This window comes from Salarias fasciatus, chromosome 2 (assembly GCF_902148845.1).
Source record: "Salarias fasciatus chromosome 2, fSalaFa1.1, whole genome shotgun sequence".
Classification (NCBI taxonomy): Eukaryota; Metazoa; Chordata; class Actinopteri; order Blenniiformes; family Blenniidae; genus Salarias; species Salarias fasciatus.
The window spans coordinates 11716769-11741115 of record NC_043746.1 but is presented as its reverse complement, the minus strand read 5'-3'; the positions used below and the strand labels follow the sequence as shown (position 1 = coordinate 11741115).

The 24347-nt window shown below is 39.7% G+C and overlaps 1 protein-coding gene across 1 annotated transcript; it reads right to left on the bottom strand.

Annotated features, from left to right (window-relative positions):
- Window positions 1-5219: 5219 nt before the first annotated feature.
- LOC115404767 (uncharacterized) lies at window positions 5220-11081 on the bottom strand. The gene is made up of 6 exons (XM_030114130.1): window positions 10993-11081; window positions 8083-8209; window positions 7703-7822; window positions 7300-7419; window positions 6958-7014; window positions 5220-6672 (listed from the first exon to the last, which is right to left on the bottom strand). The coding sequence occupies exons 3-6, from the start codon at window positions 7810-7812 to the stop codon at window positions 5220-5222; spliced, it is 1740 nt and encodes a 579-aa protein (XP_029969990.1). The 5' UTR covers window positions 7813-7822; window positions 8083-8209; window positions 10993-11081.
- Between the last annotated feature and the right edge of the window lie 13266 nt (window positions 11082-24347).

Here is a 24347-nt window from a genome sequence, read left to right as displayed (position 1 = left end):
CCTGGAATCTCCCCAGCTCCTCCTTTCTTTGTGTCTTAAATTCTAATTGAGCACATTTAGATGGCAGACAGCAGAAGACGCCCACATTTCTGAGAAAGTGTGGCAGGCAAAAACTCGGCAATTAGAAAGACTGTGGCGTAAATCTAAATCAGAACAATCTCTGAAGGCCTGGAAATGTAGCTTGCTAAGCTATAAACAAATTCTCTTTAAAGCCAAGACATTATATTACTCTCGTTTAATAGAAATAAACAAAAATAACCCTCGGTTTCTATTCAACACTGTAGCCAGACTGACAACCAGTCATACTGTAGTGGAACCAGTAATCCCAGAATCTTTAAACTGCCATGACTTTCTTAAATTCTTTAATGATAAAATCATAACCATTAGAGGTAAAATCAGTGAAGCGCTTTCCTCAGATCAAGCTCAGGGAATCCAGCCACTGCCTCCACCTGAAATACCTGAAATACTAGATAGTTTCTCATTAGTAAATGGGGCTGAGATTACTTCAATTGTAATGTCTTCTAAAACCTCAACCTGTCTCCTAGATCCAATTCCAACTAAGCTTTTCAAAGATATCCTTCCAGTTATCTTAAATACGATCATAACTATAATAAATACCTCTCTAGAAAATGGCTATGTGCCACAGTCATTTAAATTCGCAGTAATCAAACCACTGCTGAAAAAACCTAATCTCGATCCTGATATTCTAGCTAACTACAGACCGATATCAAATCTGCCTTTTATTTCAAAAGTCCTGGAAAAAGTTGTGGTTAAACAGCTTTACCGCCACCTACAGGACAATAGTTTATTTGAGAAATTTCAGTCAGGATATAGAGCTTATCACAGCACTGAGACTGCGTTAGTTAAAGTCACTAATGACTTGCTATTGGCGGCTGACGCAGGTCTAGTCTCAATCCTGGTTCTCCTAGACCTCAGTGCAGCTTTTGATACAATCGACCACAATATTCTCCTGCAGAGGTTAGAATGTGAGGTTGGCATCAGAGGAAAAGCCCTCTGCTGGTTCAAATCCTATTTATCTAATAGGTACCAATTTGTTCACGTTAACCAACAGTCCTCACCGTGCTCCCAGGTCAGTTATGGGGTTCCTCAAGGGTCCGTGCTCGGGCCAATTTTATTTCTGTTATATATGCTTCCTTTAGGGAACATAATTAGAAGTCACGATATCAATTTTCATTGCTATGCAGATGACACACAACTGTATTTATCTATGAAACCTGATCAAACTAATCAAATAGACAGACTCAGTGACTGTATCAGAGAAATTAAAACCTGGATGACTACGAACTATCTCCGTCTGAATCCTGGCAAAACAGAGGTCATTATACTAGGCCCCCATAAACTGAGAGAGTGTCTATCCAAACAGATTATTACCTTAGATAACGTCAGTGTATCCTCCTCCTCTACTGTGAGGAACCTCGGGGTCTTATTTGATCAGGATATCTCATTTAAAGCACACATCAACCTGGCTTGTAAAACAGCATATTTCCACTTGCGCAACATAGCTAAAATAAGAAACATTCTACCTAGAAGCGATGCAGAAAAACTCATCCATGCATTTGTTTCTGCGAGATTGGACTACTGCAACTCCCTTCTCGCAGCCTGCCCAAAAAGTGTATTAAAAAACTTTCAGTTGGTTCAAAATGCAGCCGCCAGATTATTAACTGGAACTAGAAGACGTGAACACATTACTCCCGTTCTAAAATCTCTTCACTGGCTTCCAGTCGAGTTTAGAGTTAGATTTAAAATCCTTCTCCTCACTTACAAAATCCTAAATGGGATGGCTCCAACCTATCTCCAAGATGCTTTACCGCCTTATCAACCAATCAGAGCACTTCGCTCTCAAAATGCAGGGTTACTGGTGACTCCTAGAGTCTCTAAATGGACACTAGGTGGAAGAGCCTTTAGCTATCAGGCACCATTTTTATGGAACCAGCTTCCAAGTGGTGTCAAAGAGGCAGACACAGTCTCCACATTTAAGGTTAGGCTCAAGACGTTTCTCTTCGATGCAGCCTATGATCAGGTCAGCTAGGGATTCTAAACTAAACTAAACTAAACTAAACTAAACTAAACTAAACTAAACTAAACTAAACTAAACTAAAACAAACCAAACCAAACTAAAGTAAACCAAACTAAACTAAACTAAACTAAACTAAAACAAACCAAACCAAACTACAGTAAACCAAACTAAACTAAACTAAACTAAACTAAACTAAACTAAACTAAACAAACCAAACCAAACTAAAGTAAACCAAACCAAACTACAGTAAACCAAACTAAACTAAACTAAACTAAACTAAACTAAACTAAACTAAATTAAATTAAATTAAATTAAATTAAACTAAACTAAACCAAACCAAATTACACTAAACAAAATTAAACTAAACCAAACTAAATTAAACTAAACTAAACTATACTAACTAAATACTAGTTTAAACAGTTAAGTATCCACAAAGCTGCCCCAGGAGCTAGAATGCTGTGGGAAGTACGGTGCACTGAGCCCTGTCCTCTAATGTCTGAATGTTATTCCCTTTAGTCCGTTCATTGCTTTTCACCTGCTGTCCCCCCCTTCGAGGGGGAGTCTTCTCCAGTTTCAGTTGCTGACTCCACTATTACGAAGGCCTATGAACAAGCTCCGTCCGGACCGGGAGGACACCCCTGTCGGTCCTGCCCGTGGACTGGCTTCGGTTCTACTGCTGGGATCCGTGGTTCTTGTGCTGGACCGTCCAACGGACTGTCCTCAACATTGTCCTAGGCTTTACTTCTTATTGTCTCATGCTAGCTGTTGCCAAAGCTGTCCGTCCCTGGGAGAGGGATCCCTCCATACTGTGGTTCTCCCCAAGATTTCTTCTTTTCCCACTGGGTTTTTGGAGTTTTTTCTTGCCGGATGTGAGGGTCGAAGGCGGTGGTTGCTTCGTTCTGTCTCGTTACTGTAAATATTGACATATTACCATTATGCTTATTCACTGTTTTTACTTTTACCGACAAATGTAACATCTTGAAGCCCTCTGAGGCAACTGTTGTTGTGATACTGGGCTATACAAAAATAAATTGATTGATTGATTGATTGAGGCTGAATTTGACGCCCTACTGATGCACTGTACAGTTTAACAGCAAACTAGTTTTACGAGCACAGTCACAAAGCCAGTGAACAACTAGCACACCAACTGCGTCAGCGAGCATCTTTTGAATATATTTTGGAGATGCAGACAAACTCTGGCAAAACCACAGCTTCACGAAAAATAATTTCAAAATTCCAAAATGTTTATAGTTCCCTGTATTCGTCTGACCACACATCATAGTTTTTTTTTCCAACAATTTAGAAATCTCCTCTATTGAAGACTCAATGGATAAAATGCTGGAAAAACATATTACTGTGACAGAGCTCAATACAGAACCGTCATCCATGCAAAGCGAAAAATGTCCAGCACCAGATGGCTTCCAACCTGAATTTTATGAAAACTTTTGGCATAAACTCATTAACCTTATAAGTTTTTGCAATAAAATCTACACACGTTCTTCTTCGGAAACTCAGGAAGCTCTGATCTCCTGAGATGCTGAAAAAGTTTTCGATAGAGTGGAATAGGAGTAAGTCTTTTATACATCAAAGAAGTTTGGCTTTGGAAATAATTTTGTGACATGGATTAAATAGCATTATTCATCCTCACAAGCCTCAATCAGGACAATCATTTATTCTGAATATTTCCCCTTATCTCACTCTCGTTCACGTAGTCTCCTACTTCTTGCACTTGCCATTCAAAATTGTTCATCACAGATTCACGTCTTGATGTTACAGACAAGTTTTTAAACTGATATGCTGCAAATTTCACTCCTTTATTGTCCCGGGTCCCACCGGAATTTGAGCGCTGGTCTTTGTTAAACCTTTCACTGGTTTCTCGAGTCAACTACATTAAAGGTGCTGTAGGCAGGATTCCGCATCTCCGCCATCTTGCTTAGGTTTACCTAAGCAAGATGGCGATTTGACCCATCTAAGATGGCGATTTGAAACCCAGCACAGCCAATCCTGTCCTGTTTTCTCTGACATCACGCCCTTGTGCAAGTTAAGCCCCTCCAACAAGAACGCGCGACGAACGCGCCTCGACCAATCACGGTTAGAGCCTCAGGGACTCTTCTGATTGGTCAAAGATACCTGGAGCTATCAGATTCCTTTTCAGCTCAGAACAGAGACAGATGGAAACGCTGCGCCCTCGCGGTAGTGCAATTATGCTACACTCCTAAAGGATTATCAATGGATACTCTAACATTTAATCCAAAGAAAACACAGAAAAATTAGCATTGACTAGCAAAATCCTGCCTACAGCACCTCCAAAATGAATATACTCCTTCATTTTTCTTGCTTGTTTCAAACCAATCTTTCTCCCCAGTCTTTCTTTCACAAGTTGGACAGCCTGATTACAGAATTTATTTGGGATTAAAAGCCACCGAGGCTGCATTAGCAATATCTGCGAAGACCTAAAGCACTTTGGGCTATCCTTGCCAAATTTTAGGTGCTACTACTGCACTATCACTATTACAGCTTTTTCTGATGTATTTACTTTTCTGATATTTTTTAGTGCTCAGTCCTCACAGTGCTCATCTCACATATAGCAGCAACAACAAAACACTGTTTAGATCAAGTCACACACATGTATTCCATATATCAGAATAAACAAATGACTTTAAGTGACTGAACAGAGGGAAGAGATCCCAGCCAAAACTAACAAAAGAGGGGAAGAGACTGAGCCAGCCACGCAATGGGCCGTCGAACCCAGCCCCCCCCAAACATAAAATCAATTAAAAAAATGCCCGAAAATAAGACTACTGCAGATCTCCAAGCCATATAGATAATATTTCTATCATATATCTTATTATATATTATACATTACATTATATATTGTATGGTAAATGGATTTCACTTAGCGCTTTTTCTCCTGCCTGAGCAGAGCCCAAAGTGCTTTACAATGTTAATCACATTCACCCATTCACACACACATTCACACACCAATGGAGGCGGCTGCCATGCAAGGTGCTCAGTCCTTCCACTGGGAGCAATTTGGGCTTCAGTGCCTTGCCCAAGGACACTTCGACATGTGGACAGGGTCACATGTTGACAAGCGAGCCACAGTCGCCCCATAATGTACATAATATAATATTGCTGGTTTTATACGTGAGGGGATGAGGCGCTGCTCTGCTTTGGGCAGTCAAGCCCCTTGTCGTGGATCTTGACACTCTGGCCGCTGGCCTCCAGCTGGACTCGTGTGATGCCATGAGGGGGGGATGGCCTGCTGGGGTGAGGGGGCGCTGGCTCCCAGGCGATACAGATGTTTTCCCCTCAAATCCAGTTGATTTTTTAATGCTCGATATAAATCCTCTGCGATGTTTTGCTTCACAAGAGACTCAAACTTAAGTTTGACAATTTCTTTCCAGCTTTCTAAAATCTCTTCAGAGAGTGTCTCATCACTTGCTGAAGAAGCAATAACTTTCTCTCCATGATCCAGATGTTGTTTTCTGGTCAGAGATGGGGTCTTAAGAGTATTAAAATCAATTCTGATTTCTTTATCTTTCAATCTAGCTTTGGAAAGCTGACTGACATCTACTGGGAAACTGAATTTATCACATTCTATAAAATTTCTATAAAATGGACTTTCTTCTTTAGAGAATTTGCTGTACTTTAAATTGCCCTTCGAGACAGGAAGTTCAGCTATCATGTTGGTCTGGTGAAGTTTTAGAGGATAGTTATTCCCCTGAAACAGATGTTGAAAGAACTGAACGACTGCCCGTTCTAAGTCTGCTGCCAGTGTTTCTTGTAGATGTGTAAGAAAATCTTTTTCAATCATGGACTCTGCAATATCTGTACAGACTTTGTGGTCCATGTTTAACTCCAAGTTGGCAATTATATCATTTACTTTTGCGTTGATCAGCTCAGTGTATTCTCTTTTCTTGCGAGGTGAATTATTCAGTTCTTCCAACAGTTTCTTTTTAGGAGAGATAAGCTCCTTCTTTTTACTTTCTCTGTCTTTATTATTAACCTTTTCAAGGGCATCATAGAGCGGCTTAAAGTAGTTTTCCTGTTTGAAGGTTCGAAGGCTTATTTCCATCTTGAAGGGTCTTGCCTCAATTCTGTCATAATAGTCAGGAGACCAACTTGTTAAATCGGTACATAAAGATTCCCTGAAAACATCTATAGTTTTGAGATAAGATTTTCTCCAGTACGATGAAAAATACACATCTGTAAGAATTCCAAACTTCTGCCACTTATAGGATTCTAATATAATTTTAGGCAAACATCTCTTCAAACATGGACTATTTTCTGTATAAATCCCAATAGACTTCGCATGTGTTCTGTTCTTCTCCAGAAAAGTATTAATATGTCTAATTAAAATTTCCTCAGAGTGTTCTTTCTCATCAGGGAAAGTTATAGGAAAAATCTTAGGTGGACCATTATTCATCTCGATAAAAGCAAATGCAAATTGATTACATCTTTTGGGAGAAAAGCTGGATTTCTGTACTGAATGATTTTCCAAATAAAAAAGATTTTTTTTGTAACCATCTGTCTTCCCACAGAAATGTGTAAAAACATATGAAATCTTTTCTTTATCCCGTTCCTTTCTTTTCTTCTCTTTGTCAGGACGATTCTGGAGCTGGTCATTTACTCTGTGGAAAAGACACAGAAAACACAGTTAATCAGATATTGATTCATGAATAAAGAAAAATGGGTTTTAACCATATTATGAGCTCATACTCTATCCAGAGCTAACAACAATGGCATGACAATCATACTTGGGAAAAAAAATTCTTCTTTATCCAGTAAAGAATTTAATTAAAACAAGACAGTGGTACAAACTCAAGGTACAAACTATCAGATCACAACGATACTGAGCAGGAATCAAATGAATAGGCAAGTTGTGCTTTTGAAGATGGTGCATGGTTGATACTCACTGTTCGTCCTTTACAGGACAGAGCTTGTTGATCAAGTTGAAAAGTAATTGTTGAAACCTGCATGGGAATAGAAAAGACTGTTTATGTATACTGCAGGTCATTCACATCACTGCCTGAGTAAGTTGAACAGACACTTGTACATATTTTAAATTTACTATTTCTTTATGTGTTAGTTTATAATGCCATTTTAAGTATGTTACTGCTACGTTAATCACAGGAAGTTACTGTGATTGATTTTACAGTAATAAACTTTTTAATTGTTACCAGTTAATAATTTTTTTTGCAAGCTTCTTACAATAAACTGACTTCAGAATAAAAAATGGATTTCATTTCTCACTTTACCTTTGGAAGTTTTCAGTCGGTAACTTTAAGCGCCATCTTTTGGGTGGGACGACCGGCGACTCAGGGGAGCCAGACGACGTTTCCTCGTCACGTTCAGATGCTGCTTCCTTCCACTTTTCCCTGCACATCAAGAGGAGTTTATGTTCATATTTAATACAGGATATTAAAGATCATTTACCTTCCTGCCTGAGCAACTTTGTTTTAACAACAACATGTATACTTTTTAAATCCATCATAAATTCATCATGTGTCTGCTCATCGTGTGATTTTAAAGTGGATTACAATAATAACTGTCAAAGTAATCACAGGAACTAACTTGTTAGTTGTTGTCAGTCAATAGCATAGTTTTACTGTTAGTTGAACTGACGTCCCAATGAAAAATGGATGTCATTTCTCACTTTACCTTTTGCGTTTGTCAGGTGGTGATTTGGAGCGCGGCCTTTTAGGGGGGACGGCTGGCGTCTCAGTGCAGCCGGTGACAGTCATCTCTTCACTTTCAGATGATGTTTCCATCTGCTTTTCCCTGCACATCAAGAGGAGTTCATAATAAAATGTAATAATGTGAAACAAAGTGTTTTCAATCTTGCTTTCTGAGTAACTTTGTTATTTGTCTGAACAGCAGCTGGTACTTTACATTTTATCACATTGTCTTAACAAGTTAATAACTGAAAGTAATCACAGTAAGATCCTGCAGAATGAATCGCCTTACTGGGATTGATTTGACAGTAATGAACTTGTTAGCTGTTGCCAGTTAAGAACAACATTGAATTTTAAATTTCTTACTGGTGACCCAGGGCAATTTGTCAGGTTCTGGGTGGGTTGAACAGCAACTCCGAGAAGCTGGCGGAAGATTTCAGATCTTCTGTATTCCAGTTTTCTCAGTCCGTCCAGAGGAGTTGTTGCTTTATTTCTATTCAAGTCGAAAGAAACCAAGAAACCAAGAAGGCACTTTAAAAGTTGCTCATGTTTATGATGGAGGTTTCTTCATTACCTGAAGAAACCTTACTGGACCTGCTCTCTGAGTGGTGACTGACAGAAACTAAAGTTCACACTGATTCAAGGTCATCCTGCCACATAAAAACTACAATTGCAGTTGGTGAAATTTAAACAGAATGTATGCTTGAGTATGTTTTGGGGTTTTCTGCTTTCTATACTGTGTTTAACAGAAGCCTAATATGTAAGGGTAACCTTAAGAACATGCTATGAAGCTATTTTCTGTCAAGAGGATTCATCATCTCTACACATCTTGGTGTTTGACATGACAGAGTAGCCCTGAGAGGCAGAACATGTGGAGCATCAATACAGCCACACCGGCTTCAATAAAATCTGTGGAAGCAGTCATGTCACGCAGTACAGACCTGATAGCATATTAACTTTTGATTTTGATGGTAAAAAATATAGAAACATAAAATTAAAAATTCCAATGTGAATATCCATTTCCTAAAATGAGAATCAATGCAGCATTGGGTCTGAGGTGTTTTTACCTTGTTGTAGAATCAAAACGCCCAGGCTGAAGAACACAGCAAACCAAAGCATCAAAATGCCTAAAGGCAAACAACACAGTAACCCAAAGCATTTATACCCGACTGGCAGGTAACGTCGGCAACACGTTTATTACGTCTATGATTCCATAACGTCATTTGGAAAGTGCAAAGTTCCAGATTATGTGGCACGTTGTGGCGAGGCAAGAGAAGTTTATCTTGATTACATCATTCAGAGACGAAGCAGTTGACAGAGCTTTACAAATAAAGGGTTGGTGCTCTATCCTGATATTGCCCTGCTCAACACGCAGTGAAGTTAAACCACAGCCAAACTATTGAATATCTGAATATATTTTCACAAGGTAAAGAAATAAAATGAAGAGGTTCATATGTGTTCATGAGAAAAAGATTAGTGAACATAAAAACTGAGTTTTCTACTGTTACTCTTATCAAAGCTCATAACCTAGGAATGATGTATTTTCCCTCGCTTGTATGCATGTGCAAATTCAAAGTACCATAAACCGGAGTAAAAGTTATTCAGCAGTTTTCTAAGTATTTGCATGTCTGTAATAACTATCAAATGCTTAAATGACACCACTAAACACATTTTAGGATTCATTTATTCCACATATTACATGATAAAATGTGTGTATGTTTAGAGTTTTACTCATGAAATGATAGCTTACCCTTGTTAAATGTAAATTACATAAATCAACTTAATATAATATTTTCTTACAATGTCATGCGTATTCCTACATTTCAACATTTGTTGCTACTGTTTGAGGTGTGTTTATTGTTCTTACAGTTTAATTTCTGTTGCAACAATTTGACTTTTGTTCTGGTTTCGTTTCTGTTCCTGCAGCTTAGCTTTTGTTATTACACTTTCGTTTCTGCTCATCCAGTTTCTTTTCACCTATAAGTTTCAGTTCTGCCGTACTGATTTGGATGTTGACAGTGTAACCACGTGACAGTTCAGATATTTCACTATTTTCACTTTATTTTCTGTCCCAGTGTAATATGATAGAAATGAATGAGTAAAAGCAGTTCTGAAACAGGATCAACCCTGTCACGACTAACAGGAAAAACCTTAAGAACACCTCTTGGATAATGCCAAAAAGTCAAGTTTTTTTCGCCATGAGAAATAGAACTGGATAGAGTAAATCATCAACAATGGTCAACATAGAGTAGTGGTAATAGTACTTTACAGTCTTGGCACGAGATTTTTTTTTTTTAAACACTTTAAACCTTATGCTAGCCACGGCCAGAGACAGGGACAGGCTGCAGAGAATCATAGCCTTTATACCTTTGTAATTTTTGTAAATTATGTTGATTCTGTAAATCCTCGCCATATTTATTTATTGTTATTGCTTTTGTATTATTTGTGTGTTTGTGTGTCTCTGCCTTCTATTTATATTTTATACTTGTGCTTTTTTAAATCCGTTCCTTCTTTTGTATGTTTGCACCTCCACCAAAACAAATTCCTCATATGAGCTACTGCACTTGGCAAAAAAAGTTTCTGATTCTGATTCTGAACAGTGTATGTAGACAGTAGCCCTCTTACTCAACTCAAGACCAAGTCTCAGTGTCACAATCCCTCCGACAGAGCTGTCTTCTAATAAGGCAGAGAAAGTGAATTGTGAAGGAGTCTACTACTATCTGATGAATGCACTGGCTTGTTGGTACCAGCTGTTGGCGCCGCATGTTGGAGCTCAAAGACAGGAAAAAAAAAAGGAATAAACTGAAATGAAGACTGTACTTTTCTGCTTCCTTGAGTGGGGTCCTCTCCTACATATCTTCAAACATGGACTATTTACTATTTGGGTATTTGAGCCCAGGGCATTCTCGCTGTGAGGAAGAAGTGCTAATCACTGCACCACTATGCAGTGATTTTTAAAGCAAAGGAAGAAACAAAGATGTAGAATGAGAGTTTGATGGACTGCATTAATGATAGAATTCATGGATGAATGGAAAGCAGTATGTCTGGATGATTTGACGGCTCATTCATGCAGATCCCCCCTCATTCAATACATGGGGTGTCATCTAAACCAAAGGTTTGTGTTTAAATTCCCAGGTCACCCTGACTGTCCCGCTGTGCCGTGACCCATGCACCTCAGTTGTCATTTGTGTGTGAGAGTGAATTTGTAAAATAAAATTTAGGATTACTAGCAGGACTACTATTGCAACAAAATATCATCAGCTGGGTAAAACTAACCTGTCTCACGACGGTCTGGTAAAATCCAACTATGCAACGCATGACCAATCGACCAATCAGTCTGAAATCTGAGCAGCAGCAGGCAGAATTACTGAACTACTTCCTTATGCATCATCTCCAGCTTCTTTCCAGTTTTTCCAGTTACTGTTGGCACAACAACAATACCAACGTGTCTCACGACGGTTTAAACCCGGCTCATGTTTCCTGTTAGTGGGTGAACAATCCAACACTGACAGGACGATCTGATATTGAAAGATCAAGAAGTGAACTGTGAACATTTTCAGTCTTTGTGAATGACACCAATATATTCTTTAGCAGTAGTAATTATAATGAACTTGTAACCACAGTAAATGAGGAATGAAGTAAACTGAAAAAGTGGATGGACAGTATAAATAATCCTTAAACAAGTTAACACACTCATAATCTGTTTATTAATAGTCAGAACTATCAAAATTCCAGGATCTTGTACAAGAACAATCTTTCTCAAAGCATTCAACAAATTACTACCAAGAAATATACTGTTTTCTTTTTTTACAATTCAGAAGACTACTCATAATTGGAGAGGATATGCAGATTTCACAGTACCTAAATCTCCTACCATTTGTAAAGGTTTACGTGTATCTATCTATCGTGACGGAAGCCGTAGACTTATTCCTTTTCACAAAGTGCTTGTTTAATGAAGAGCAGCAGGGCAGCATCAGCGGCAACAACTTTCAGTCAGCTCCACAGTCACGTGACCCCTTCAAAAAGATGAGCTTCTCTTCTCTCTCTATAAGTTCAAATTCACTGTACTTGTCTTTTAATTTCCTTACTTCATCTTTCTGGTTACCCTAAGCTTTGTTTCAAACACTTTCAACACTGTTACATAACATTGCCTTCTTACACTAGCATCTCAAGCATTCAAAATCACTACAATAAACGTTTCCTCCCCCGCCCCGCCCATACTAACATTTCAACCCTTTTTTTCCTTCCACAATAACAACATTTATTTAAACCCTTTTTTCTTTCACAGTAATAACATTTTAACTTTTGACCTTGGCTCTTAAATGTCCTCAGACTCTGTACCTTTGAGGGGCTCTAATAACTCGGCCTCTGGATGTCACTTACACAGATCTACCTGGCGTTCGGTGCTGTGGCTGTTTTACTCTTTGATCAGATTGTCCTGTATCCAACTCATTGTGGTCCTCTGGGAGATTCTTGAGAGGGCTGCTGGGCTGTTGTACTGGGGCGCCCTCCAGTGGCTGGTCCTGTGGCTCCGTTGGATCTGGAACAAGTTGTAGATTTCCCCTGTTTCTGCATGATACTGTGTCCCATTGTCCAGTTTCACAAGGTAGGAGCGCGACTCATCACATTTGCTGAGAACTTTTGCTGACGTTTTCCAAGCTTTTTCTCCATCCAGCTTCACTCTGACGTCCTGTCCTGGAAGTAGCTCTGGTAGTGGACGAGCTGAGTGGTGACGGTCATAGGAAAACCTGTAGGATGTCTTTGCAGAATGACTTGCTTGTTTACAGGTTCACTCAACATCTTGTCCTCTAGCATTGGTAATGTCACTCTGATGTGTCTGCCTGTCATTATCTTTGCTGGGCTCACACCAGTCGCAGTACTCGGAGTAGCGTTGTAGCACATTAGAGCTAGATGTGGATCTGGTTGTTTCAGAATATACTTTGCTGTCTGGACAGCATGTTTGGCAGCACCGCTTGCCTGGGGAGAGTGCGGGCTGGACGCTATGTGTGTCAATCCGTACTCCACACAGAACTGTTTGAACTCATCCGTGGTGAATGTCGGTGATCAGCTCCAAAAGGGATTCCCCATCTTACGAACATACTTTTTAGTCATCCGATGATTTTCCTGCTGGAGATGGACAGGTGACCTATCTCAGTGTCCCTGGAATAGTAGTCTGTCACGATCAGATAGTTTTGTTTCTCAAACTCGCATAGGTCAGCTGCAATGCGCTGCCAAGGCCCTTCTGGTAGGGGAGTAGTGAGAATCAGTTCGTGTCTTTGTGAAGGTTTGTTTTTAATACAGAGTCTGCATGTGGTGACAAGCTGTTTGATCTCTGTAATGATGCGAGGCCACCACACTGACATCCTGGCTCGGGCTCGACACTTTGTCAGTCCTTGATGTCCCTCATGAATGCGTTTGAGAACATCGGTCCTGAGAGTCTGTCTTGATACAATACCAGTCGATCTGCCTCTGAGAGTCGTGAGCGTGCTGAATAGAAACCCTGGAGTGAAGGATGTTGTAACTGTCTGGGCGGCCAGCCTTTCTGTATGTAGCTGATGACTTTTTTCAACTCTCTATCCTGTTTAGGGCTGGACGATATGGCCAAAAATTTTAAACCTGTAAAACTAGAAATTATTTATCCAAGAAGCTCCTCCAGTATATAATTTTAGAAATAAAAACTAAAATAAATTAAATGTTTACCTTTTATTTAAGAAATATGAAATCACCGTCAAATAAACATAAGTTTCACCTTTTTCAATATAAATAGCTTTAACTTTATACACACTTATGTTATTGTTATCGATTCAAACAAAGGTGCTTCAACCACAAAGAAAAATAAAAGTGCTCAGAATTACTGCAATAAACAGAAAATAGAGTGAGCAACAACAAACATAAAATTTACTGGGACAGGAAATTGAAATAACTGCTATACACTCACCTTTTCAATATTAATAGCTTTAACTTTTAAACTACAACACAGTTTTTCTTATAGATTTAAACAAAGGTGCTTCAACCAGGAAGAAAAATAAGTGCTCAGAATTACTAAGGTTAAGTACAGAATTACTTAAGGTTGTAGTGATTACGGTGACACTGCAGTGAATTCCTGTACTGTTTTTTTTTTTTTTTTTGTGTGGTAGTTGTCTTCACTGTTGCAGTGTCTTGTAAATTGTAGAGGGTCCCTTAACCCCACAGCACCACTGGCTGCCTATTGAAAACAACATTGTTTCTGATGCTTGATAAACTACGGAGCCCCGGACATGACATGGTAAAAAAAAATTTTATAATATAATTAATACAATAACTGCATTAATGATGTAAATAACTTTATAACCATCAAAGTCCTGTTGTATTCAACTTCATGAACATTAATAATTCAGTCTAATATATCTTGGTGGCTTGGCAGTTGTTTGTTGACTCTGCTGTGTTGAACCATCAGTTTAAAGTTGGCATCAAAACTTCTCTTCTGCTGTTTGCTCACTTGTCTAGCGTTTGACTCCCTTTGTTCCAAATGGTCAAGTTCCTCCATTTTTCATCAGATCACTGACTCTTCAGGTCTTCCTGGTCACTGGTACTTTGGCTCCATCTAGTGGCGCGAATGTGTAACAACAATCTAGTCCTCGATCATAGTATCACCCCATTTTGGAGAATACAGTTTCATGAAATAAACATTGTCCTATCTTCGAGCAATACGGTATTATCTGCCATAATGTGACACTGGGAATGTAGTTTTAAGTCAATACATATGGTCCCATAGATGGAAAAAGATCATGTTTACAATGTATGTGGAATTTTCTTTTGCCTCTGTGTACTACTTTAAAAAGTAGAATTATCCCACTTACATATTTTGTCAGGTCACATTTGATGACTATGATGGACTCATTGGGTTTGTCAATGAAGGAAATGTCCACTGGAAGTTTGTGGTAAGCATAAAACTAGCACCATTACAGATTTTGTGTGTTGGTCATTGTTTGTGCATTCAAAGGTAATGAAACTCGCTATAAGATTTATAGCCATCTCACATTTAGTAAATACAACTAAGTACACACAACAATGTATTTTTTAAAAATAATATTCAGTTGTTTCTGTTTTTTTAAATAATAATTATTCAAGTGATAGTACTGTAATAGATTTAAATAATCTGACATTATCATCTCATGCAGGCATATTTTTACATGATGTGACTAATTATACACATCTCACAAATTTTTGTTATTCTACAAATGATATACATTTTTTAAGTCATCATTGTCTTCATCCATCACTTGGTAAAATCATTTGAGATTGTTGTCCCAAAAAAGCTCTCCTTCAAGCACTACTACTTTCTTATCAATTTAAGTCCAATTTCAATAACTCAGACTCCAAACTGTAACTCATCTGAAACTGAATTTCAACTGATGTGACAGCTGTGAAGTGGAATTTCAAAATATGTTTTGTGTCTTGCTGTTGTTGTTCACATTTTAAAAGATGCCTCATTTAACTTTTTTAAACAGTATCTTCATGCCTTGTCAAACCACATTTTTGCGGTTGATCCTCTCAAAGGGTCGAATGAAGTTGAGGACACCAAAAAGGCTGGCTACAGATTTGGGTAATATTATAAATTACTTATTTTAATAATATGATTTGGGAGAAATTAATAGTAACATGCACATGTGTAAAATCTATGTTGTGCAGTAAGCACAAATCTAAACCAAAATTGATATCCCTTTAATCCTGCAGACAGTTTTTCAAAATGCGTCGGAATCGGTTCAGAAAGGAGGACTGGGTGAGCATCAAGTGGCAGCCTGGCAAGATAAGCCACACCTTCCAGAAAGACAACACCAGTTGTGGGATCTTTGTGATGCAGGTGATTCGATGAAATCTGCCTTTTGAAAAGAAAAAAATATACAAAATTAGTTTATTTTTAAGATTACATTAGGCTTTATTCATCCCAGGGAAATTTTTTGTCACAGCAGCAGAGATGTAGTAAAATCAATAGCAAAGATAATATGAACTGCACAGTAAAATAACAAGAATATACAATGTACATTAAGATAAGCATAATGCATAAAGTAAAATGACATGTTTTACTGACTAATGTCATACACAGAAAATATATTGTTTGCCATCTATACAGATGGCCAAGATGACGGTGATGGAATTTCCTAAAATCCCACAGTCATTTGACATTGACTCATCAACACAGTCTCTTCGAAGTCTCAGAAGGGACATGGCAGAGGAAATTCTCGGAGGTTCAGGTATTATTGTATATATTACATTTGTATGTTCAGCATCTGATACAATAAATAACAAAGTATTAATTGCTAACCTATTTACATCTTTTTTTTTCAGTTTCAAAGGAGGAATTCTGTTCTTTCTGTGGGAGTGCGGACCTGCCCAAAACTGCTGTCGATGCTGTTTGGGTGAGGAAACTTTAACATTTTCAAAACAATCAATAGTCTGAATCGTGGTGTAAATAAATAAAAAATTGTGTACTTTGCATTGTAATTTTCCAAAAGTTACTCATTTTCTATGTTTAACACATTTTTTCCAATCTAGATTCAGAGTGGAATGTGTACAAGATGGTTTCACATCGTTTGCCTTGGAATGACAGCGGCCAAAATACCACCCAAAAATACCCCTTGGTATTGTGTGTTGTGCACCAGTCACAATTGAAGAGGCTATTTGCAAGTCAGGCTCTGATCAGATGTAAGAGGGTATTGGTCCGAGATAAGGATCCAAAACTGTCATAAATGGTTCCAAAAAAACTGTCCATAGTTTTGAATTTGTGCTGTTGTGACACATCTTAAATATTTAATATTTTTTGTTAGAACAGATAAAAATAATCCAACACTGTTCTTAGGGACTCAGTTTATTATATTTGGGTTGTTTATTGCCATGTAAAGTTGCGTACAATACGGAGTGTATGTGCCTGTGTGTGAATTTTAAGGATTGATGAGTAAACTAACATTGATGGCACGTTTCCTGAAGTATGTGCTGTATTTCATATAATACACAGGGAAATTGGCATAGGGGCAAAGACCACCTGTTTGTCCAAATACATGATACTGAATAGTAAAGGAATTTAACACTCCTTACAAAGAGAGGATCAAATGACAGCAATATACCAAACTAAACTGTTTAGACTGTCACATCAAGTACTGACGATTGGGAAGAAAGACGATAATATGCCCTGTGAAGATATTTCACCGTCAATTGATTCATTTAAAACATAAAGTTAAACCACAAATGATATTGTCGAGTTCAGGACTGTAGAATGAGTGCTTTGCAGTGAAAAAATGTTAAGGTACGATCAGCAAGAACCAAATGTTTCATAGACAGTGTTTAATTTATTCTACAGTACATAAGAGTGAAGTTATTGAATGGTATTACTAATAAAATAATGATTAAAATAATAAAGAATCCATAACATTCAGAAAGAAAGTTTAAAGTTTATTAATAATAAAATATGAATAAAATTCCAGTGTTTTATTTAGGGTCAAGCCAGGAGTTGTAGTATGACCAAGAGGAGTCAGTTGATGGCTCCAGTGATTTTGGTGACACTACAGTACACAGGAGTGAAGTTATTGAATATTTAGTCATTGTAATTTTTCGCTGTTGGAGAGGTTTGCTATTTGCAGACGGTCCCTGCACGTTCGCCACACAGCCGGCTTCATCTTGACACCAATGTTATTTCAGCAGCATGAAAGGCAGCGACTTTTCATAAAACTGGCCTTGTGGTACATTTTGCAGGTTACAACGATTTTAAAGAGGTGTCGTTTATGTTTTGGTGAGTTCTATCTCCTGAGTTATTGATGCCGGAAGTTACTTTACTGGACTGTTCAGTGAATGATATACCTAACTCGTGGCCACGAATTAGTATTTCATGCGCACGTTTTATTATTTCGCGGCCACAAATTAGCTCGTGGAAGCTTGTTCAGTTGCGTTTACATCACAAGTTCTCATTTTGGAGCTCAAACTTACCGCGGTGGAGCTTAGCTTGTAGCATGAGCTGAGGACTGCTGCCGAGTGCGTGATCACTCTCTTGCGGCGCTTTCTGTTCGGCTTGAATCGGCGGCGCCGTGAACAGCAATTAATGATTGTGAAACGCATACTGTAATGCACTATATCAAATATTTGTTTAAAACTCATATCGCCGTTATTGAATAAAAATATACCGCGGTATATATTGCTATTGAAATTTTGTCCAGCCCTAATCCTGTTGTGTGACTTCTCTGATTTCACTTAAAGTTAGGGTAGGCGATGTTGTCCAAAAGTACTTTTTGTCATACTGAGTGAATGCTTCTTGCGCCCTGGGAGAAGTCAATACATTATGTGTACGGAAAAAGGTGCAGAAAAATTCTGACAACTGTAGCAGCCACAGGACTGTAAAAACTCTGACCAATCGACCGCTCTTAAGAAACCAATCAGATGCTCCTCCCCCCACCCCCTCGCGTGAAAAATAGAAGGAAGCGGAGCGGGCGCGCTGCATAGCGAATCAGCTGTGTGCTGTTCAGAGGAGAGTGGGCGTGTTGTCTGCGGGGTGGGAGAAGAGTGGCGGGGAGGAGTTCAACTTTTGTGAAGAGTTGTGAAGAGTTTCAAACGAGCTGTTTTCTACCCGAAAGGAGGGGCTGCTGTAGAGAGCAGCAGACTGAAAGAGATTACTCAGACATGCGTGGATGAAGGCAAATAACATTTTGGGCGTGGTTTTAAAGGGAAATCAACTTTGTGGCATGCTTAAAACCTTAAAAAAGTGGATTTTGCATGATATAGGTCCTTTAAGCGCTTTAGGTCAACACACAGTCTGACTCGTTCTCTGTTTTCTTTTAGCACCAATCGGTGTGCTCTGTGACCTCTTCGATTATTCCCATTGCAAGCATGCGCTTCAGTTTATCTTCTACTTTTGTCAAAAGGGGAAAGGGCACTCTTCTTGGGGTCGTTAGTGAGTAGGGCTCAGCATTGGCTTTCAGCTCAATCTTCAGTGGATCACATTTGAGAAGGCCAATGTCCCCAAAAACATCCTCTAACTGTCCTGTGTTAATGACGTCAACACGTTTGACTAGACCAGGGGTCAGCAACCTTAAGTGTTCAAAGAGCCATATTGGACCAAAAAAGCAAAAAACAAATCTGTCCGGGGCCGCAAAAAATTTAAAGTCTTATATAAGCCTTATATGATGGCAACACAGGCTTTAGTGTGTATTAGCTATATTACCCTACGATCAAAATGAGTAGGTAAGCTACAAATACATAATGAGCATCATGATTGAATGTTTATTTTCCCTGCAGCACATCCTGCAGAGAATGAAACACCACATGACGACCCTGCTGTACGATACTTGGTGCTTTAAGTTTAACTTCCATTACAATATTAATGTATTATGTTTTGTCACATTGATGAAATTATAGAAATACAGTAAAGAAATCAATTTTTTGATGTCATTTTTATTTTGAGGATTTGAAAAAACAATAACAAAATGGAACGTACCTATTATTAATAGGCATCCTGTAATGTCACACCTTCCCATGGAAATAAAGTGCAATCCTCTTCAAACTTCAATAATACAATCCTCTTCTCTTTTTCCATTATCTGGGTAACAGTGCAATAAAAGACCTGCAGTTAAAACACAGCCTGCAACTGTACAAATAGAACAGCAGCCTTTTGAAAAGGTAAATAGGTTATATAAAATGAAAACAAGCTGTTTAATTTTGATTTCAGTGCATTTCTGTGCATTCTGCATATGCAAAGTTAGGTAGAATCTCCCCAGCTCCTCCTTTCTTTGTGTCATAAATTCTAATTGAGCACATTTAGATGGCAGACAGCAGAAGACGCCCACATTTCTGAGAAAGTGTGGCAGGCTGAATTTGACGCCCTACTGATGCACTGTACACTTTAACAGCAAACTAGTTTTACGAGCACAGTCACAAAGCCAGTGAACAACTAGCACACCAACTGCGTCAGCGAGCATCTTTTGAATATATTTTGGAGATGCAGACAAACTCTAGCAAAACCACAGCTTCACATATAATAATTTCAAAATTCCAAATGTTTATAGTTCCCTGTATTCGTGTGACCACACTTCATAGTTTTTTTTCCAACAATTTAAAAATCTCCTCTATTGAAGGCTCAATGGCTAAAATGCTGGAAAAACAAACAAGAACTAACAAGAGAATGGTCTATATATTTAGAAAATAATGACTTGCCAGATACTTCAGCATGTGTTCTTTGGGAGGCAGGGAAAGCGGTGATGAGGGGAAAAATAATTTCCTTCTCCTCACACAAGAAAAAGAAAGAAGCTTCAAGAACTTTAGAATTGGAATTAAGAATTAAATCGCTGGAGGAGGCTTATCATGTCTCCCCACAAGAGAACATACTGAAGGATATAAGGAAAGCTAAACTTGAACTGAATGAAATTCTAGATAAAAAACTCAATTCCTGATTCAACGACTCCGTTTAGAGAACTTTGAGCATAGTAATAAATCTGGAAGATTCCTGGCAAATCAGTTAAAAACAAACAAGGAGAAAAACACGATTTCAGCTGTTAAAGACTCAGAAGGAAACATCAGCCATGACCCAGACAAGATCAATAATATCTTTAGAGATTTCTATCAAGGATTATACCGATCACAAATAGACACAACAGATGAGGAAATTAATACTTTTTTTTTAATGATATTAACCTTCCAAAATTGAAAGATGAAAATAGAATAGTGTTGGATTCTCCTCTTTCAGTGGATGAACTCCATAAATCTCTGCAGGATATGCCCAACAATAAAGCTCCAGGTCCAGATGGCTATCCAGCAGAATTCTATAAAGAATTCTGGACCATGTTGGCTCCCACTTTTCATAAAATGGTAATGGAAATAAAAAATAAATGAACAGTACCCTCAAATATGAACTTAGCCAAAATAACTTTAATACTTAAACCAGGGAAAGACCCCACACTTCCGTCCAGTTATCGTCCTATTTCATTAATAAATGTAGATCTCAAAATAATCAGCAAAGCCCTATCCAGAAGAATAGAAAAGATAACCCCGCTCATAATACATCCTGACCAAACAGGGTTCATTAAAGGTAGACATTCATCCACTAACATGCGCAGATTAATTAATATAATAGATTACTCTACAATACACAATCTGGAATCCATAATTATCTCTTTAGATGCTGAAAAAGCTTTTGATCAAGTAAATTGGAAATTTCTATTTGGAATATTAACCAAATTTGGGTTTGGAACGTCTTTCATAGATTGGATTAAAATCTTATATAACAACCCAGCTGCATGTGTGAAGACTAACGAGCAGACTTCTCCAAGCTTCTGTTTGCAGCGAGGAACCAGACAGGGCTGTCCACTCTCTCCCTCACTGTTTGCCATCTTTATCGAACCTCTGGCAGCTGCTGTAAGACAAAATAAAGACATCAGAGGGATCTTGGCTAACAATAAGATAGAACATAAAATAAGTCTTTATGCAGATGATGTATTGCTTTTCCTGCAGAACTCTCCATCTTCTATCTCCCGGACAATCACACTTATTGACAAATTTTCACTAATATCTGACTATTCTATCAACTGGTCTAAGACTACAGCCATGCCTATAAACTGTGATTTACAAAGTATACCCAATGCTACAATCCAGTCTGGAAACATTAGATATTTAGGCATAAACATTTCTCCAAGGATATCAGAACTTTTAAAACTAAATTACGTTCCGTTACTGAAATCAACAGAGGATGACCTCTTACGGTGGAGACGCTTACCTATATCTCTTATGGGGAGGGTTGCCACCATTAAAATGATGACTTTACCTAAGGTTAACTATTTATTTTCAATGATACCAACCAAACCATCGTCTGGCTGGTTCAAATCACTGGACTCATACATATCTAAATTTCTCTGGAAAAATAAACCATCACGTATCAGTTTAAAGACGTTACAACAGACTAAAGACAGAGGTGGACTAGACTTGCCTAACTTCAGTAATTACTTCATAGCCAGCAAGCTGCAATATATCTCCAAATGGCTTAAACCGAACAATTTAGATGAGCCAATGCCCGGATGTAGAGCAAGCATTATGTGAGGATCTAGTCATCTCTGACCTGCCATTCATCAGTCCCACCATCAAATCCCATCGGTGTTTTAAAAGTGTCAACATCAGTTCTTCTTTAATGGCTTGGTGGGACTTTCTAAAGCTAACCAAATCTTCTCTGATCCCGTGTAAACTCACACCCATCTGGAACAACCCGGACATCCTGCAAAACAAAAAGATGATCAACTTCACTCAGTGGAGAAATAAAGGAATTAGCCAGCTTGAACATATCATTGAAAATGGCAACTTTCGATCATTCAATACTCTCATCTCACAATATGAAATCAGCAGCACAGCATTTTTAGAATATCATCAACTTAAATCTATCATAGGTAAAAAGTATACCTTTAATCAATTGCAGGGACAGCTACCTCTCGGGGTCGAAGAATTCTTAAACCTCAGTTCCCCAAAGTTGCTATCAAAGATATATAAAATATTATCAAAGGTAGAAGATGAAATCTTCCTTCCGACCTTAAAATGGGAGGCTGACTTATCTAACAACTTTGACCAAAATGCGTGGTCACAAATATGTTTAAATACTTTCAAAATGACAAAGAATTCAAATATACAACTAATACAATTCAAAATTCTGCATAGAATTCATTACACAGGATGAAGGATGTTCCAGATGGGTCTATCACAATCTGATATCTGTTCACATTGCAATGATAACATGACTGACAGCTACCTCCATGCCTTGTGGTCCTGCACACCAGTGCAGAGGTTCTGGCTTCAGGTGTGTGAAGACCTGTCAACATGGTTCACATGCAATATCCCTGCAACTCCCACACTGTGCCTTTTAGGTGATCTGGGTGAAATTAACATGTCGATAAACTCTGTCTACATGGTTCTCACCATCTTGTGCATCGCAAAGAAAACTATCCTTGTAAATTGGAAATCCAGAAATAATCTGAGTAACAGGCAGTTTAAGAATCTTCTATTAGATCATATCAGCTTGGAGACGATGTCTGTCTGTTCAGAGGACCAATCAGCTGAATCTGGTTCCCTCTGGTCCCCTGTGATCAGCTCCATCACTTAATGTAAGGGGAAGATGAGGGCCTCTCCTCTTTGAGGGTCGGTGGTTGGTGGGGGGGGCCTGATGGCTGCAGGTGGTTGGCACTGTCTTGGGGTCGGGATCTGGGCTGCTTCGCTGGGGGCTGTCTTCGTGTTTGGTTTGGATTGGGGGTGGGGGGGCCGCCGGTTGTTGGGGCTGTCTGGCGGCGGGTGGGGCGGGGGCCCCGGGGGGCCGGGGTCGGCGGGTGCCGGTTCATGTCCGGGCGGCCGGGGTGTCCTGGGGCGGGTGTGGCTGGGGGCCCTGGGCCCTGGTGCCTGGGGGCTCTCTCCTTCCGTGAGGGTGAGGGGCTCGACCTGGCTGGGGGGGCCGGTCGGCTCGGGCATGCTACCGCGGCCTGGGTCGGTGCACGCCCTGGTGTCTGGTTGCTGCCCCGGAATTCAGGGCATCGGGGTGGGTGGTTGTGGTGGTGGGGGACAGGGGGATGGGGTGGATGGGTGGGGGGTGGCGGGGGAGGTGGGTGGGGGTGGGGGACGGGGCGGGGTGGATGAGGGGGTAGATAGGGGGGTGGTGGGCTGTGGGGGTTAGGGGTTGAGGAAGGTGCGTGTACGTGTATGTGTATATGTGTGTGGGTGTGTATGTGTGAGTATGTATATATGTTTTTGTATGTGTGGGTATTTATGTAGGTGTATGTGAGTGTGTGGGTGTGTATCTGGATATGTATGTGTATGTGTGTGACTATGTATGTGTAAGTGTGTATGTGTGTGTGGGTATGTATCTGTGAGCGGGGTATGTATGTGTGTGAGGGTGTGTATCTGTAAGTATGTATGTATGTCTGTACATGTGGGTGTATACGTATGTGTGGGCGATTGGAGCTATGTATGAGAGAGTGCGGTGTCCTGTGGGGGGGGGGGGGGGGGGGGGGGGGGGGGGGGGGGGGGGGGGGGGGCCTGGGGGGGCCTGGGGGCGGTGGGCCCTGGGTCTGGGTCCTTCTGCTGCCCCCTGTCTGTCCTCACCTTCACTCCTCCTGATGCATGATGGGTGTGTGCTTCTTGGGTCGGTGGCTCTCTGGCCATGGTCGCTGTCCGCCCTGGTCCTAGGGGGGGGGGTGGCGCTCCTGGCCCTGTCCTTCATCGGGGGGCTCCTGGGTGACGGGGGTGCTGCGGCATCCCCGGACCCCCCTCTCCCCCCGCTCTCACGCACACACACGTAGGGCTTTGGGAGGCGGGCTTATCAAGTTGGGTGTGGTGGAGGGGGCCATCTAAGTGGCCCCCTCCACCACACCACAAACTCAGTCTCCTCCTGCTGCTAATATTAAAATCTGTTCGGATAGTAAAAGGCTACAATCATACAATATTGCACGCCCCAGCTGCCGAACAGGACAAGGGGAAAAAAAAAAAAAAAAAAAATAAAATAAAATGCTGGAAAAAAACATATTACTGTGACAGAGCTCAATACAGAACCATCATCCATGCAAAGCGAAAAATGTCTGATATTTTTTAGTGGTCCTCACAGTGCTCATCTCACGTATAGCAGCAACAACAAAACACTGTTTAGA

What these genes read in the sequence shown, in the direction of transcription:
- LOC115404767 (XM_030114130.1), bottom strand. Translation starts at nt 7,812, where the DNA reads ATGGAAACATCATCTGAAAGTGAAGAGATGACTGTCACCGGCTGCACT. An exon ending in CCACCTGACAAACGCAAAAG is followed by an intron (nt 7,420 to 7,702) that starts GTAAAGTGAGAA and finishes CTTGATGTGCAG; the next exon opens with GGAAAAGTGGAAGGAAGCAG. An exon ending in CCGACTGAAAACTTCCAAAG is followed by an intron (nt 7,015 to 7,299) that starts GTAAAGTGAGAA and finishes ATTCCCATGCAG; the next exon opens with GTTTCAACAATTACTTTTCA.